At 43.6% G+C, this 14943-nt stretch overlaps 1 protein-coding gene across 1 annotated transcript; it reads left to right on the forward strand.

The window, feature by feature from the left end:
• The first annotated feature begins 922 nt into the window (after positions 1 to 922).
• On the forward strand, positions 923 to 14420 carry LOC115397483 (tyrosine-protein phosphatase non-receptor type 23-like). The gene is made up of 18 exons (XM_030103840.1): positions 923 to 1133; positions 3392 to 3466; positions 5457 to 5584; positions 5991 to 6067; positions 6804 to 6853; positions 6935 to 7066; positions 7259 to 7339; positions 7435 to 7566; positions 7677 to 7724; positions 9184 to 9240; positions 9342 to 9400; positions 9508 to 9587; positions 9784 to 9898; positions 10006 to 10071; positions 10478 to 10623; positions 12415 to 12732; positions 13552 to 13706; positions 14067 to 14420. The coding sequence occupies exons 1-18, from the start codon at positions 1050 to 1052 to the stop codon at positions 14400 to 14402; spliced, it is 2139 nt and encodes a 712-aa protein (XP_029959700.1). The 5' UTR covers positions 923 to 1049; the 3' UTR covers positions 14403 to 14420.
• Positions 14421 to 14943: the final 523 nt, after the last annotated feature.

Genomic DNA, 14943 nt, shown 5'->3' on the forward strand with positions numbered 1-14943 from the left:
TACGGATTAGTCAGAAGATTATTCCATAATTAACCCATGACCATCTTTCTCTCTCTTTCTCTCTCAGTCTGTCATGGATGGAGAATGAATTATGCCCTCAAGCAGCAGCTGTTCAAATACAGCAGTGACACCTGCAGGAGGCAAAAAGAAACACTGTGACGGAGAAGAAAAAGTAAAGCTTATAGAAGATCACCAAGAATTTGACTTGAATCAATAGCAGATTGATATCCTGATATTTCACGGTCTCTATAGAGGAAATGCATCCCAAAAAAGTTATTGAACATAAATAAAAGACCCCGTCTTGATAGATCGATGGATAGATAGATAGATAGATAGATAGATAGATAGATAGATAGATAGATAGACAGACAGATAGATAGATAGATAGATAGATAGATAGATAGATAGATAGATAGATAGATAGATAGATAGATAGATAGATAGATTTTTAAATAAAATTTTCCTTCTTTTTCAAACCTTTTCCTTTCAATTTATTTTCACCATTTTCATGTATTATTACAATTACTTTTATAATAGCCTGATTTTAGTGGTTGTATCTTATTTAGCTGAATTTTTCCTCCAGGATATGGAATCATTATCTTTTTCAATCACGGAATACAAATAAAATAGAAAAAAAGTGTCTATTGACTGAAAATATAATTTTACGGAAGCTTAAGGGATCCGCTCCAGAGCAGCTGAAGAGCCGCATTGAGGTCCAGAGCCGCAGGTTGAACACTCCTTTTATGGACTGTGATGAAGTTAATGAAAATTTATTGTATGTTCAGAAATAACGTCTATTCCGCCATGTCCTCCTTTGTTTGGTCTTAATTTTCCACTCTGTCTCTTTAACGAAGCCTGTTCGTCATAAACTCCATTTCCCAGAATGCCTCACGACACGTATTTGGCGCCTACGTCACGCACGCTTCCAGCTTCCGGTTGGAGTGTGTATGGATACATGACACAGTTGTTTGGGAGAGGAATATCTTCAGGAGAGTCGTTTACAAAACTAACAGCGGGATTAAAACACTTCACTGGCGGACACGGCCGCGATGGAGGCGGTCCCCCGCATGCCGATGATCTGGCTGGATCTGAAGGAGGCTGGGGAGTTCCAGTTCAACCCGTCCGTGAGGCAGGTGAGCGGGGCGGGGAGTGGAGCAACAGGGCTGAGGTCGAAAGTCAGCCCAACACGGATTATGGACGGAGGGATAACTTTATCCGAGGCGTCGGTGTTAGCCGCCGCTCACGGAGCAAGATAGCTGCCCCTCTATGTCCGGGTGAAGGGAATTTTCCAGAAGGTGTAGCTGGGAAGCTAGCTAAGACCACCGCCTTTTGTTTGCTAACGTTAGCTTGCTGCCTCGTAGCCGATAATGATTAACTTTAATTTCGTAATTAGCTGTTAGCTAAGTGGCTAACTCTGTTGAAATGAAAATATTATGTTCGAAAGAGAAAACCGGTGAGGATGTCAGATGAAAAATGTTGAGTGTGGCTCCTCCTGGCCCAGTCAGGCTACATGAAAACAACAGTGATCTCATTGTCACATGCACCTGAGTGAGGGCAGCGCAAACATCCAGATCAGATTTACTGTGGTGATTATCCTTTTATAGAGGCATCCACAACAGAAAATAAAAAGGTGTAATAAATATCTATTCGTTAAATGACCTGGTTTGAAGCTGAAGCAGGTCACAGACCCAGGGAAACTGCAAAATACGAAGTAATGCTGGCACAGCTCTACATGGAGATTAACACGCAAGATGCTTGATTTACCTAATTAGAAAGTCATGATATCTGAGCTTTTTAAACCCTGGGTAGGAGGCGGCATCTGGATTTTGCAGAAAAGAAACAATAATCCTCCACTGAAGTATGTTTTATCATTATTATTATTATTATTATCCCATAGCTTTCTAATGAGGAGTTAGGACAAACCTGAGCGTTCTAATAGATTTTATGAAAAAGTAGAGTAACAACCGTGTGATTAATCTCTTGTTAGTAGAAAGTTCTAGTAGTTAGAAAGACGTTGTTAATAACACAGGGAAATCTTTTGTAGCGTTACTTAACACAGAAAAGAACAGAAGTTGAAATATAAATAAAACAGAGTAAAAAATCAAGTAATTAAAATATCCCGGGCACAGTATTGACAAGCATAACCACAGTAAAGATGAAAATACAGCAAAGATGAATTGACAGGAAATACATCCTCTGTAACCCTTTTGTCAAATGAAGCATATATACCACCTGATCCAGACAGAACTGATCAACAAACCACTTTGTTACATGGATTTTGATTCTCTTATGCTACATCAGACATTTGCTTGTTCTATGTTTTGATATAATAATGAACCAAATGTCAATACTACTATTGAGTAGGGCTGCAACTACAGATTATTTTAATGTCAGTGGTGATTAATGTTTTGGTAAGTGGGTTGAAAATATCCCTGTGTTTTTGTTTCCTGTTTCATCATTGAGAAAAAGGAACATTTGGATTGACAGAGCAGGAAAGCTCATTATGCTGTTTAAGAACAAGTGCTATTTATCAACACTGAGAACTTACTGAAAAACCTACGGCTCATGTACGTATGTTTAATAATTACAGATATGTTTATGCTTCCACACGTTCTGAATTAAATTCAGAAGACAGAGTTGTGAACCTTTTCGACACACTTATGATAAATGAATCCCCACTGTGGAGTTGCTCTCCCGTTCTGCCCAACACGGTGACATGTACTGCGGAAGCACGCTCACAAGCTGGTGTTCACACAGCAGACCATCAGATCAATTTCACTGCCCGCTGGATTTCACCTCGTCACCTTTATCTAATGACCCATTTCCTGACTTCTTCCTGAATCAGATAGTTGTGCAGCTCTTTGCCCTGCTGAGTCACTTCAGTCCGGGCCACACTGTGGAATCAGGCAGTCTGTTGATGATCGCTCATGTAACTTCTGGAAGTGAAGCAGCTCTGTGGTTTGTGGAGGGTAAAAAACATGACGGAGCCTCTCCTGTTACTGTGTCACTTTGCATCTTCCCTGCAGGCGTGTGTCTGTCCTGCTTCCATGATTAAAAGATAAAGTGAACCAGCAGTGCATGTAGAAAGAAGAGTGAACACGTGTGTCCAGGCTGGTTTCCCTCCTGACCTGGCGTTCAGCCGATTGATGCTTATTACAGCCGTCGCTGTACAGGAAAGGTTGTGACCAAATACAATAGAAGATTTTCCGTGGCTCAAGATTTGGACAGATTAATCATATACAGTTGAACTAAGGGATGGTAAAAAATCCTGGTGCCATCAGGAGGTGGAAGATGATGTTAAACATGATGCTGTTGTCAAAGAAAACGCTTTATTGAGAATGTATTTTCCTTTTCACCTACTTGTTGCTGCTCTGATCTTCTTCTCTTCTAGTTCATCTTGAAGAATTATGGGGAGAATCCAGACAACTACAATGAACAGATGAAGAAACTGGAGACTCTGCGGCAGGTGAGCACCTTCCACTATTTTCCTCTGAGGCTGTGATTTACCTCTTTGACTGTGAGGCGTTTTTACTGACCACCATGACCGTTGACCTCATAGGATGTCAAAAGCTAAATGGAAGTGATCACACAGCACAGGGAATTCAGGGTTTATTGTCTTGTCCAAGGCCACTGAGGGATTGAACCATGACTATCTCTACTGGAAGATGGCCCATCCTTTCAACTGAGCCATAGCTGACAGGAGCATGTTGATTGCTTTAGATATATAATCTGTGTTTGTTTGTTTGTTTGTTTGTTTGTTTGTGAAAACCTCAGTAACGACCCCTTTGTATGCTCAGGGAAAACCAAAACAATTCTAAATAGTGGAGAAATTAGTTTCCATGGCTCTTTATGTTGTGTTGGCGTTTGAGCTTGTCTTTTTTTTATGCTGCTATGATTGTTTTAATCTCAGTGAGTTTGGTTATTTGAAAGTTATTGTCTTATTAGTGACAAATCATTCAAGAACGATTAGTTGCTTTGGCATTGTGTACGCAACAAAGCTTTCAAGTGAAAACGCAAAACTTTTGTGGCAGGCGGAGCTACTTAAAACGCAACTTTTTGAAACTGTAGTAATTAGTTCTTCTGCTCATGTGCAAGTAGATAGACAGCAACAACAATGTCTACCTCCAGAGTGTCATGACATGAAATGTGGCGTCGGCAGACAGCCGGCCACTGATTGGCCGAGGAGAGCGGCCCGCCCATCAGCGTCAGCCCCGCCATTTTTAAAACCCAATCAGATCCACAGAAACATCGATGTGCAGACGTTTGTCCTGGTGGCTGACGAGCCGATTCAGCTCGAGCCAGACGGAACAAATAACATCACTTGAGTTTCGTGTCGCCTCGATATGACGAGTCCTCCCACACCGAGGCGGGACTCCACTGTAATGGACACTGACCAAAACTGAGTCGAGCCGGATCAGAGTGATGGAAGAGCGCCGTTTGAGTTGACAGTCACTGTAATAACTGTCCAGCTTGGTCATGTGTCCATCCAGATGTCCTCGTTCTCCCATTGCTAATGTTGATACCGTACCGTTCTCTATGTGCAAGTTTTTTTGGTTTCATTACAAAAACAACCAACAACACAAACTAACAGGAAAACCACGTTATTTTCAGCATTTCAGACACTCGTTTCTCAATCGAAAATACAAGATCGATGCGTTTTCACTTGAAACATTGTCACGTACACAGGGTCTTAGTTAATTCCCGTGTGTCGCCACTGACGTGGTCATAGAAAGCCAAACTCTAAGAAAGTGGCAGTGTGCTTGTTGAAGCAGAATTCTGCTCGTTACTCACAGGTGATTTCACTTTAAATCGGTTTTCTCACTCTTGAAGTGTGAATGATGATAAAATCCGGGCCGTTCTTTGAACCCGGAGACGATGTGGGGCTGAAGAGCAGCGAGTTCCAGCTCAGACTGTCCTGCTGATCTGTGGTTCATCTTTATTTTGACGGCTCCACGGGTGCATTCACCGCTGCATAGAAACTCTGATTCTCCTGATAGATCTTTAGAGCTATACAAGGAATTAGGGGCACATAAAATGGTGTGGTGGTGAAAGATAATTTGGAAGAACTCCAGACGTTTGCACTGCGATCAACAACACTGAGCAGCTTCAGAGAAGAGTTACAAAATCTAAACTGACTGAACGCACAAGAAGATGGAATTTAAAGTCGATATATGTCATATATATAATTTTCTGTCATGAATCTTTCTGAATGGTATCAGCTATATCGTTCAATCTGCTGCAGTCAGTCTGTAACAGAACATGTTTTTGTTAATATTTTATGATGGATTTGTAGTATTTCTTTCAGTCATGGATATCACCAGTATTTCAGGAAAGAGCAAAGAAAATGCAGATTAACTGCTAATCGATCGGTGTGGAAATGGCTTGTTTCAGGACGATCAGTGGGGATTGTACTGATGTCAGGGACTAACGGGTGATTCAACTCTTTTGCTTGGCAGAGCGCCGTGAACGTGACCAGGGACTTCGAGGGCTGCAGCACTCTGAGGAAGTACTTCGGCCAGCTGCACTACCTCCAGAGCCGCGTGCCCATGGGAGCCGGCCAGGAGGCCGCCGTGCCCATCTCATGGTAAGCAGGCAGGAAGACGAGCCGCCTCTGAGCAGAGTCACGGTCGTGTTTAGTTCAAGTGATATCTGTGACAGGATTACAGTCAATGTTAAAAATAAAATACAGAACATTTGTTATGCTGTAAACCTACTAGTGCAAGAAAATCAGAAGTTGAAATGAAATGTTTTCACTCCTTTGGTATTAGATAACAGCAACTCTAGTTGTTCACTGTTTACAGCATTTTCAAGTGAAAATGTAAAACCTTTGTTGTGTTTTGGATGCCTGCATGGCGACTCTGCTCAGAGCGACTGAAAACACCACTTTCTGAAAACACCCGCTGTCTCTGTGAATGAGAACTGATTCCTTTTACTCCATAAACTTCAAGATGTTCTCACTGATTCACTGTTACTGTTTAAAACTCGTTCAGGACGGAAATCTTCTCGGGGAAAACCGTCACACATGACGATATCAGCTACGAGCAGGCCTGCATCCTCTACAATCTGGGTGAGTAGATTTATTTGAGAGTTTATTTTAAATTAGTAGAAATTGATAGAATTTGTACTGTGAACATATAAATACTGTATGAATCTTTTTAGTATGGATCAATCCCTGCTGTTCTCAGTAAATTAAGAACTAAATCAGAGCCTTTTAAAGTGTGCTGTGGGCGTTATTTTCTTCATTTCCTTAGAAAAAAAATCAAGGTGAAAAGGAACTAATGGAGGGTAGAACTACTAATTTTTTTTTTTTAAGAAAACAAGTTTTAACAAATGTTATTAGATTTCAGATCACTGACGGAGGAAACTCCTCCGTCCCTTTTTGAAGCCCCTGAAATGTTTACGAGGAAATTATTTCTTTTTTGTCACTTGTTTATATTCTTTATTGACTTTTTGTTTTTTTGTTGAGAAACCCAAGATTTAGCGCACATCCTGTGTTGTTTTTTGTCAGACGCGTCTGTTTTACAGCTTTCTGCAGGAGTTTTCCTCGTCTCCTTAATGTGCTCCATAAAACAATTAAAGGAAGTTCAGAGATTTTACGTGATGAAAACCGAACACTCGCTTCCTGTGAGGCAATTTGGAGAAGAAAAAAAGGAGCATACATAAAATGCAGCTCAGATTTTAGAAGAAGAAAAAAAAAAAAACAGACAGAGAAATGATTTGAAGCCACAGATAAAGAGACGGTGAGAAGAATCCCATCTGTACGCGGCGCTCCTAACCAACTCTCTCCTGCGGATTTCCTGCAGGAGCGCTGCACTCCATGCTGGGAGCCATGGACAACAGGGTGTCTGAGGAGGTAGCGCTGAAAGAAAGACTGTCCACAGACACACACACACTCACACACACTCCTGCTGACTCCCGGCTCTCACTCTTCCAGGGAATGAAGGTGTCCTGCACTCACTTCCAGTGCTCGGCCGGGGCGTTCTCCTACCTGAGAGACCATTTCAGCCACAGCTTCAGCGTCGACATGAGCCATCAGATCCTCAACCTCAACATCAACCTGATGCTGGTAGGCGCTCCGCCCAGCAGCCACAACATTATGACCACCCACCAGTGCAGTGAATAGCTTTCATTTCCTGTTTGATGTTTGTGGTGAACGTTTGGCCGTCAGCAGTCGTAATGTTATGGTAATTCAGTATTAATAGACACGAACAGTGATGGAAACCATTATCACCCATCAGTTTCTCCCTCTTCCTGTCAGGGCCAGGCCCAGGAGTGTCTTCTGGAGAAATCCATGTTGGACAACAGGAAGAGCTTCCTGGTGGCTCGTATCAGCGCTCAGGTTTGGCTTCCTGCCATCACATCCATCACATAAGTGTGCAAATCAATAATTGAAGCCACGTTTAAAGTCTGATCGCTGTGGTTGTGGTGCTGCAGGTGGTGGATTACTATAAAGAGGCCTGCAGGGCGCTGGAGAACTCTGAGACGGCCTCCATGCTGGGAAAGATCCAGAAAGACTGGAAGAAGCTGGTCCAGATGAAGATCTACTACTTCGCTGCTATTGCACACGTGAGTGTGTTTTCTGTGGGGATCCAGTGCGTGTGTGGACCTGTGTGTGTGTGGGAGTGTGTAATTAGTCAGAGGTACACACAAACGTGTCGTCTTTTGCTTTCCTACAGCTTCACATGGGAAAACAGGCGGAGGAGCAGCAGAAGTACGGAGAGCGGGTAGGAACAAGAGACCAGAGGCTCACTGAGGGAACGCTGAATCAGGAAATATTAATAACACTGTTTATACGATGGGCTTATCCTCAGATTTTACGATATTACACTCATTGGTATCATAACAGTCTATACATTCAGATTTTTCAGGATATCATGTGTTCATGCTTTTCTGATGTTTTTTTTTTTTCCAAACAATCTCTAAGTTTGATTAAACTAAATTGTATTTATTTAATAAGCAAAACCACAATTTATCCAATGAGAAGCTTCATCTCCAGGTTTTGATGCTGCAAGAGTTAAAAAACCCAATTCAAGTATTCATTCATTGAGTCGTTTGACAGAGAAAGTGCTTCATCGTGAAGACTCGGAATCTCCCCTCTGATCATCTGTCTGGACTGAGCTTTGAATTAAAACTGTCAACAAAAAAAAGATGAAATGCAGAGAGGCTGCATCTTGAGTCATGCACAGAACAGTTAATGCACGCACACACACACACACACACACACACACACCGAGCAGAGAGTAACCATGACTGTGTGTCTGTACTGAACGCAAAGTGAAACCTACTGGTAATACGTGACAAATTAGGATTTTTCACATTTTTTGCTTCTCTAAAAAGTCTTTGTCTTCCCATTTTGTTTTTGTTTTTTTTAAACAAAGAAGTCACTCCAGATGTTTGAGACAACAAAGGCGTACTTCATAAAGTTATTAGAATATAAAAAGCAGACAATATCAAAAACAGGAAATCAAAATAGCTGCTTGAAATTATGATCACAAGTGAAAAAGCTTGGATATCACAGAAAATGTAGAAAAAAAATACAAATATATGAAAAAGCAATAAAAACTGGAAAGATAAAATATACATAGAAAATAAAACTCAAACTGAGTAATTAAAATGTTTCCATAAGGTATAAAATGTTACTGAATAAAGTAGTAAATAGCCAAGTTTCTAAGGTATATGTCAAAATATTAAAATAAAACAAAACAAATGATCAAAAGATGAAATAAAAGCTGGATTAAAAACGAAGGTCTTGAGTTTCCTTTTAAAAGTGACTCGTTTCGCTCCGTCACCAAACATTGAAGATGTGTCAGATTCACACACAGGCTGGAACAGCTGGAACTGAGCCTTTAGAAGAAAAGCAGAGCAGCCGTACTGAATGTATCTTATTCACTCATTTTCATTCCATTGATCGTTCTTCACTAGTTCACTGGGTTGGCCTTAGTTCTGGAGACGATCCGCTCATCACGCGTTCTGTTCTGTGATGGGACGGTCGGTGAAGTCTGAGAAACGGAGACTGTTCAGCCGTCTTCAACAAAAATATGTCTCAGTGAAGCAAGAAGGATTAAATGAAAATAAAGCAGTCATATCAGCAGACACGCAAATGAAATCCTCTGTAAAAATGTGATGCAGCAGCAGTGAAAATGTGATGGTTTCTCTGTTGATGGTTTGCTGTGTTTGCCGCAGTTGGCCTACCTGCAGAGCTCTCTGGACAAACTCAACGAAGCCGTCAAGTTAGCCAAGGTGCAGTTTTTCTCTCTGACCTCCCAGAACCCCTTGCCTCTGTCTGTGATCTGTTTTTGTGAACGAAGCCTGAATCCGTCCTGTTTGGTCTCTACCCCCAGGGTCAACCCGACAGCGTGCAGGAGGCCCTGAGGTTCACCATGGACGTGATCGGTGGAAAGTCAGTCCAGTTTTATGAGACTGTTGAAGCCGTTTCGTGTAGTTTGATTATTAGTTGCATTTTTTTACTTCCTGATAAATACATGAGGCGTCTCCTTCAATCTGCAGGTTTAATTCAGCCAAGAAGGATAACGACTTCATCTACCACGAGACGGTTCCCTCTCTGGAGACTCTGGCCTCGGTCAAAGGTGAAACTTCACTGTGGTTGTCAGAGTTCTGTTTTTAACCTGCTCCTTCCTGCTGGTGGTTTCTCACCTGAGACTGTCGTCTCTGCAGTCTGCTATGATCCTGAAGGGAATTTGTTACGGTTTTGTTCCTGAGTTAAAACCTAAACGTGGCGCTCAGAGCTGTCAGCCTGTTCTGATCTGTGCTCTTCCTTCCCAGGCGCTCCGCTGGTCAAGGCTCTGCCGGTCAATCCCACCGACCCCTCGGTCACCGGACCCGACCTCTTCTGTAAACTCGTGCCCATGGCCGCTCACGAAGCCTCTTCGCTCTACAGGTACAGAGAAGCACTCTGAGTTCTGGTGGATTTTCACACATTGAGTACTCTCAGATGTTGGTGTTGATGGTTGCTTTTATTTATTTATTTATTTGTTTATCTTTCAGTGAGGAGAAAGCTAAGCTGCTCAGGGACGTCATGGCCAAGATCGACAGCAAGAATGAAACTCTGGAGTGAGTACACGAGTGTGTGTGTGTGCATGAGAAGCAGCAGCCACACACAACCCAGTTCTACCTTGAGTGAACGAGACATTTTTAGACAATCCAGACAAATGCGTGAGATCTCAACATACAGCTGTTTTCTATTATGCTACTTGGTGCAAAATACAGTAAAATATCTGGAAAAATAACCATCTTTGAATCTGGCATCTTGCAGCATTCATGTTTTTAAAAAATCACTCTCAGCATGGCTCTGATGCTCTTTCACTAACAGGAAGTTCAGCATCTCTGGTCTCTCATTGAAATATCTTAAATGAACCCCTTTGGGATTCCAAAATCCAGAATGAATCCTCTGTCCGGCCGGTTCCGGCCGGTTCCAGTCTCCTGTGACTGATCCCTGTGACTGCTCCTCCTCCTGCAGGCAGTTCATGGACTCTCTGGGTTTGGAGCCGGAGTCCGTGGACAACCTGGACATGTACAGCCACATCCCCCCCGTCCTGATGGAGAAGTGCGCGGCGCTGAGCGTGCGGCCCGACACGGTGAAGAGCCTCATCCAGTCCATGCAGGGTGAGTGGCGCCGCCGTCAGAGGAGCAGGATGAGCGCAGGAGTGAAGCTGGAGCCGGGGACTGGTTGGTTTGTTACAAATCAGCCAGTTTGACAGGTGTGGAGTTATTGCTTTAAATGGGGCAGGTGGAGCCGAGTTCGCTTGTAACCTCTACCGAGGTGTCAACGTTGTGCATTCATGAACTAGGATACGCTACATAATTAAAATGAAGATAAAATGAACCACATGAAACTTGTTTCAAAGTATCCCATCCACAGTGGTGGAAGTAAATCTGCAAACAAAAAATGCAAATAAAATGGCTGCGATGTGTGATCAGTTCTTACAGCGTGTCTGGAGACGCTGCTGGAAGTGTCGTCTCATCTGAGCATCTCTTCTCTGCTCAAATAGCCCCAAAATTCCATAGTTGTTTCTCAAGATGTGTTTTTTATGTTGTATAATAATAAAAACTGCAGTCAGTTGGTTCAGATCTTATTCTTTATTCTTAAATACCTACCTGGGGCTGGGAAAAGACACACTTGAGTTCAGTTATGCTCATCTTTTCTTTATAATAATAATGCAATGGTTTTATATAGCGCTTTTCTGGACACTCAAAGACGCTTTACATTGCATTATTCATTCTCTCCATACTGGGTGGTGGTAAGCTACTACTGTAGCCACAGCTGCCCTGGGGCAGACTGATGGAAGCGAGGCTGCCAATCTGCGCCATCGGTCCCTCCGACCACCACCAACCATTCACTCTCACAACTTTCATAGTAGGCAAGGTGGGTGAAGTGTCTTGCCCAAGGACACGACAGTTTTACGCCTGCGGGAATTGAACCGCCAACCTTCCGGTTATAAGACGACCCGCTCTACCAACTGAGCTACTGTCACCGCTAACGTCGTTATATCTAACCAAAAAAAAAAAGTATGTACATTAGTTTGAGTGAAAATTACCGTATTGGCCCGAATATAAGACAATGTTTTTTTCCAGAAATTGCATCCAAAAAATGGGGTTGTGTTATAATCGCGGATCGGTCAATACCCATCCGCGCCACTAGATGGAACCAAAGTATCACTGACCAGAGAGCGAGTGGAGTGATGAAATGAGATCAAATGATCTGATGAAAAATGGCGGATTGTCTGGAACAAAGGGGCTGAACGCTGGACAACTGAGCAAACAACAGAGGCGAAGTTATGATACCAACTTTAAACTGATGGTGATCAACGCAGCAGAGTCATCAAACAACTGCCAAGCCGCCAGGAGATAATTTGTAGCAGAGAGCCTCGTTCGATACTGGAGAGCACAGAAAAAACGCCGACAGATGCTAACGCTATGAGAAAAGCTTTCTGTGGTCCCAAGAGCGACGCTTCAGAGAGACTGATAGAAGGGTGAGTGAATACGTCACTGAAAAACAGAAAGATGGAATGTCCACCACCAGAGAGCCGTGATTCAGCTAAAGGCACTGGAAAGTTATTTACATCATATATGCAGTTTGGACACCTTGAGCCTTTTTATATCTCGTGAAATGTTATCTCAGAAGTGAGTTTTTGAGTTTATAATAATTGTATGATAAAAATTTCTTTTATGAGTGACCTTATTGTCTTCAGCATTTTTTTTTTTTTTTTCACAAAGTGATCTTTGAAAAATAGGGGTCGTGTTATAATCGGAGTCGTCTTATATTCGGGCCAATACGGTAGTTATAAAACGTCAGAAGATCTCTGAATGGGTCCAGATCTGAACAGGAAGTGAAAAAGCCTCCTGAGTCTTTAATTGTAGTGTTCAGTGTGAATCACCCCTTCCCGTCCTGTGCAGTGCTCTCGGGCGTCTTCACCGACGTGGAGTCTTCGCTGAAGGAGATCAGAGACGTGCTGGAGGCGGACGAGGCCGGCGAGCGAGCCGTCCAGGAGGCCGGCGGCCCCGCCGCGGCCGACCTGCACCCGGCCGCCCAGAGCCAGGCGCTGGCCGAGATCCGCAGGGACCTGGAGAAGTACATGGAGGCTCACGAGAAGGCCAGCTTCACCAACACCGAGCTGCACCGGGCCATGAACCTGCACATCAGCAACCTGCGTCTGCTGGGCGGGCCGCTGGAGAGCCTGCAGGAGGCGCTGCCGCGGCCGCAGCTCAGCGAGGGTGAGGAACATTCCTGATTCAGCCGCTCAGATCATTTAGTGTCAAATCTGAAGAAAAACTGAAAGACCTCTGTATCTTACCCTCTGTAGCTCTGTAACTTAAAAAGGACAGTTTGAGGTGTTTATACAGAATGGTTAGAGAATCAATCGGGGCACCACCTAGAATTCTGGGCCCCATGAAAACAAACCTCAGTGCACGCCGCTGCGCGGCTGTTGTCACTATATCTTGAGGACCTAACAGATCCATGAAAGGCTTTACATAGCTCCAGTACTGCAGTACTTACTGCTTGTGGGTTGTACCGTCAACAGTCTGCAGTATGCAAGAGAATGTTAAAAAAAAAAAAAAAAAAAAAGTGATAAAAGCCATATTTTAAGTCTCAGTGTAAAATTTACTGTAAAATTCCAGGATGGAAAATTGTCAACATCAATAAAAGACAATCTTTTTTATTAAGTATATCTTACCTTTTCGATCAAAATCAATTAAGATCATCCTCTGTGATGAAACAAAGAGATAGTTTTGATTGTTTCTGACCATATTTGAAAATGTAGTCCCCTGTCTGTCAGGGATTCGTGGATTTGTCCTAACATTTCCCTCCTGTACGACGCCCCTGGACTCATAATGCTCATAGTATGCAGCTAAGATTCAGACTATGAAGACTGTCATGTGCGTCAAACTGAATGTAATTCTGTTGCTCTTGTGGTGTGCGTGTGCATGCGTGTGCATGCGTGTGCATGCGTGTGCGTGCGTGTGCATGCGTGTGCGTGCGTGTGCGTGTGCGTGTGTGTGTGTGTGTGTGTGTGTGTGTGTGTGTGTGTGCAGAGGAGGTAGCAGGCCTGCAGTGCATGAAGCGGATCCTGGGGAAGGTGCAGGAGATGAGGGAGCAGAGAAGCTCTCTGGAGAAGCAGCTCCGGGACCTGATCCAGCAGGACGACATCACCTCCACCCTCGTCACCACCGAGCGAGCCGACATGAAGGTAAGAGCGAGTGAGCGAGCTTCCTGGCTGTTATCAAACTGGCCTCTAAGTCATCCCGTCAGGATGAGTTTGTAAAAACACCCATAATGCAACAGCTGTAGGAGAAGTTTTTTGGACATTTCACCAGAAGATGTCACTAAAATCGCCTTTTTGTTGAGATAATTGTCATAATTTTCAGTGGTATTTATTTGATTTTGTGGAAATCGAGACATTTTTCAAGAAAAAACTGTTTCCGTCTCATTGTCACCGAGTCAAACAGTTGGATCAGAAATCTTTTTGGTCAGACTGAGAGGTGGACTGTTTTAACTGAGAGTACAGAGGATGGGTCTGTGTGAGACTCAACCCTCCCGTTCCTTCCAGCGGATATTCGAAGAGCAGCTGAAGAAGTATGAGCAGGTGAAGGTGTACATCGACCAGAACCTGGCGGCGCAGGAGAACATCCTGAAGGCCCTGACCGAGGCCAACGTGCAGTACGCCTCGGTGCGGAAGGGCCTGAGCCAGACGGAGCAGCAGTGGAACGGCACGGTGCAGGGCCTGGTGGGATCCTACGAGGCCTACGAGGACCTGATGAAGAAGTCGCAGGAGGGGAAGGAGTTTTACGACGACCTGGAGGCGAAGGCGTCCCGACTGCTGGAGAGAGCCAAGACGCTGTGTCAGACCAGGGAGGAGGAGCGGAAACCCATCCTGGAAAAGTAAGGACGACATTATCACGCTCGCATATTTATTCCATTAAAACATATTGGAAAAAACAACTATTTATAATATGTTCAGTATAAAGTACAAAATGTATTTTTTTAATGTTCTTGGTTACTTCTACTGTGAGGATGTTACTCACACTGAACACTGATTGAAATAGTCGCATTCGGTCCACATTTTCGTGGAACTGTTTGGTAGGAAATGACCAGTCTGTCCTCAGAGTTCATGTTCAGGAGCAGAACAATAGAGAGTGGGATGGTTGAGGTGATTTTCTCAGCAGTCAGACTATTATCAGTCAGGACATTTCAGGCCTCCACTGCTCATTCCAAGAAACCAAAGTGCTGATGAACCAGCGGATTAGCAGCCAAGACTCTCTGACAGGCTCCAGGAGGAACTTAGAGGAGCTGAAAGATCTGGTTTGATCCTGGTGGAGACGGCTATCACAGCAGACGGTCAGAGACCGAACAGCGTCAGGCTGGTGGTCATAATGTTATGGCTCATCAGATGTGCTTAAGTCTTATCAGCCCCTGAAAACACGCCA

The sequence above is a fragment of the Salarias fasciatus genome, chromosome 11 (assembly GCF_902148845.1).
Source record: "Salarias fasciatus chromosome 11, fSalaFa1.1, whole genome shotgun sequence".
Taxonomy (NCBI): domain Eukaryota; kingdom Metazoa; phylum Chordata; class Actinopteri; order Blenniiformes; family Blenniidae; genus Salarias; species Salarias fasciatus.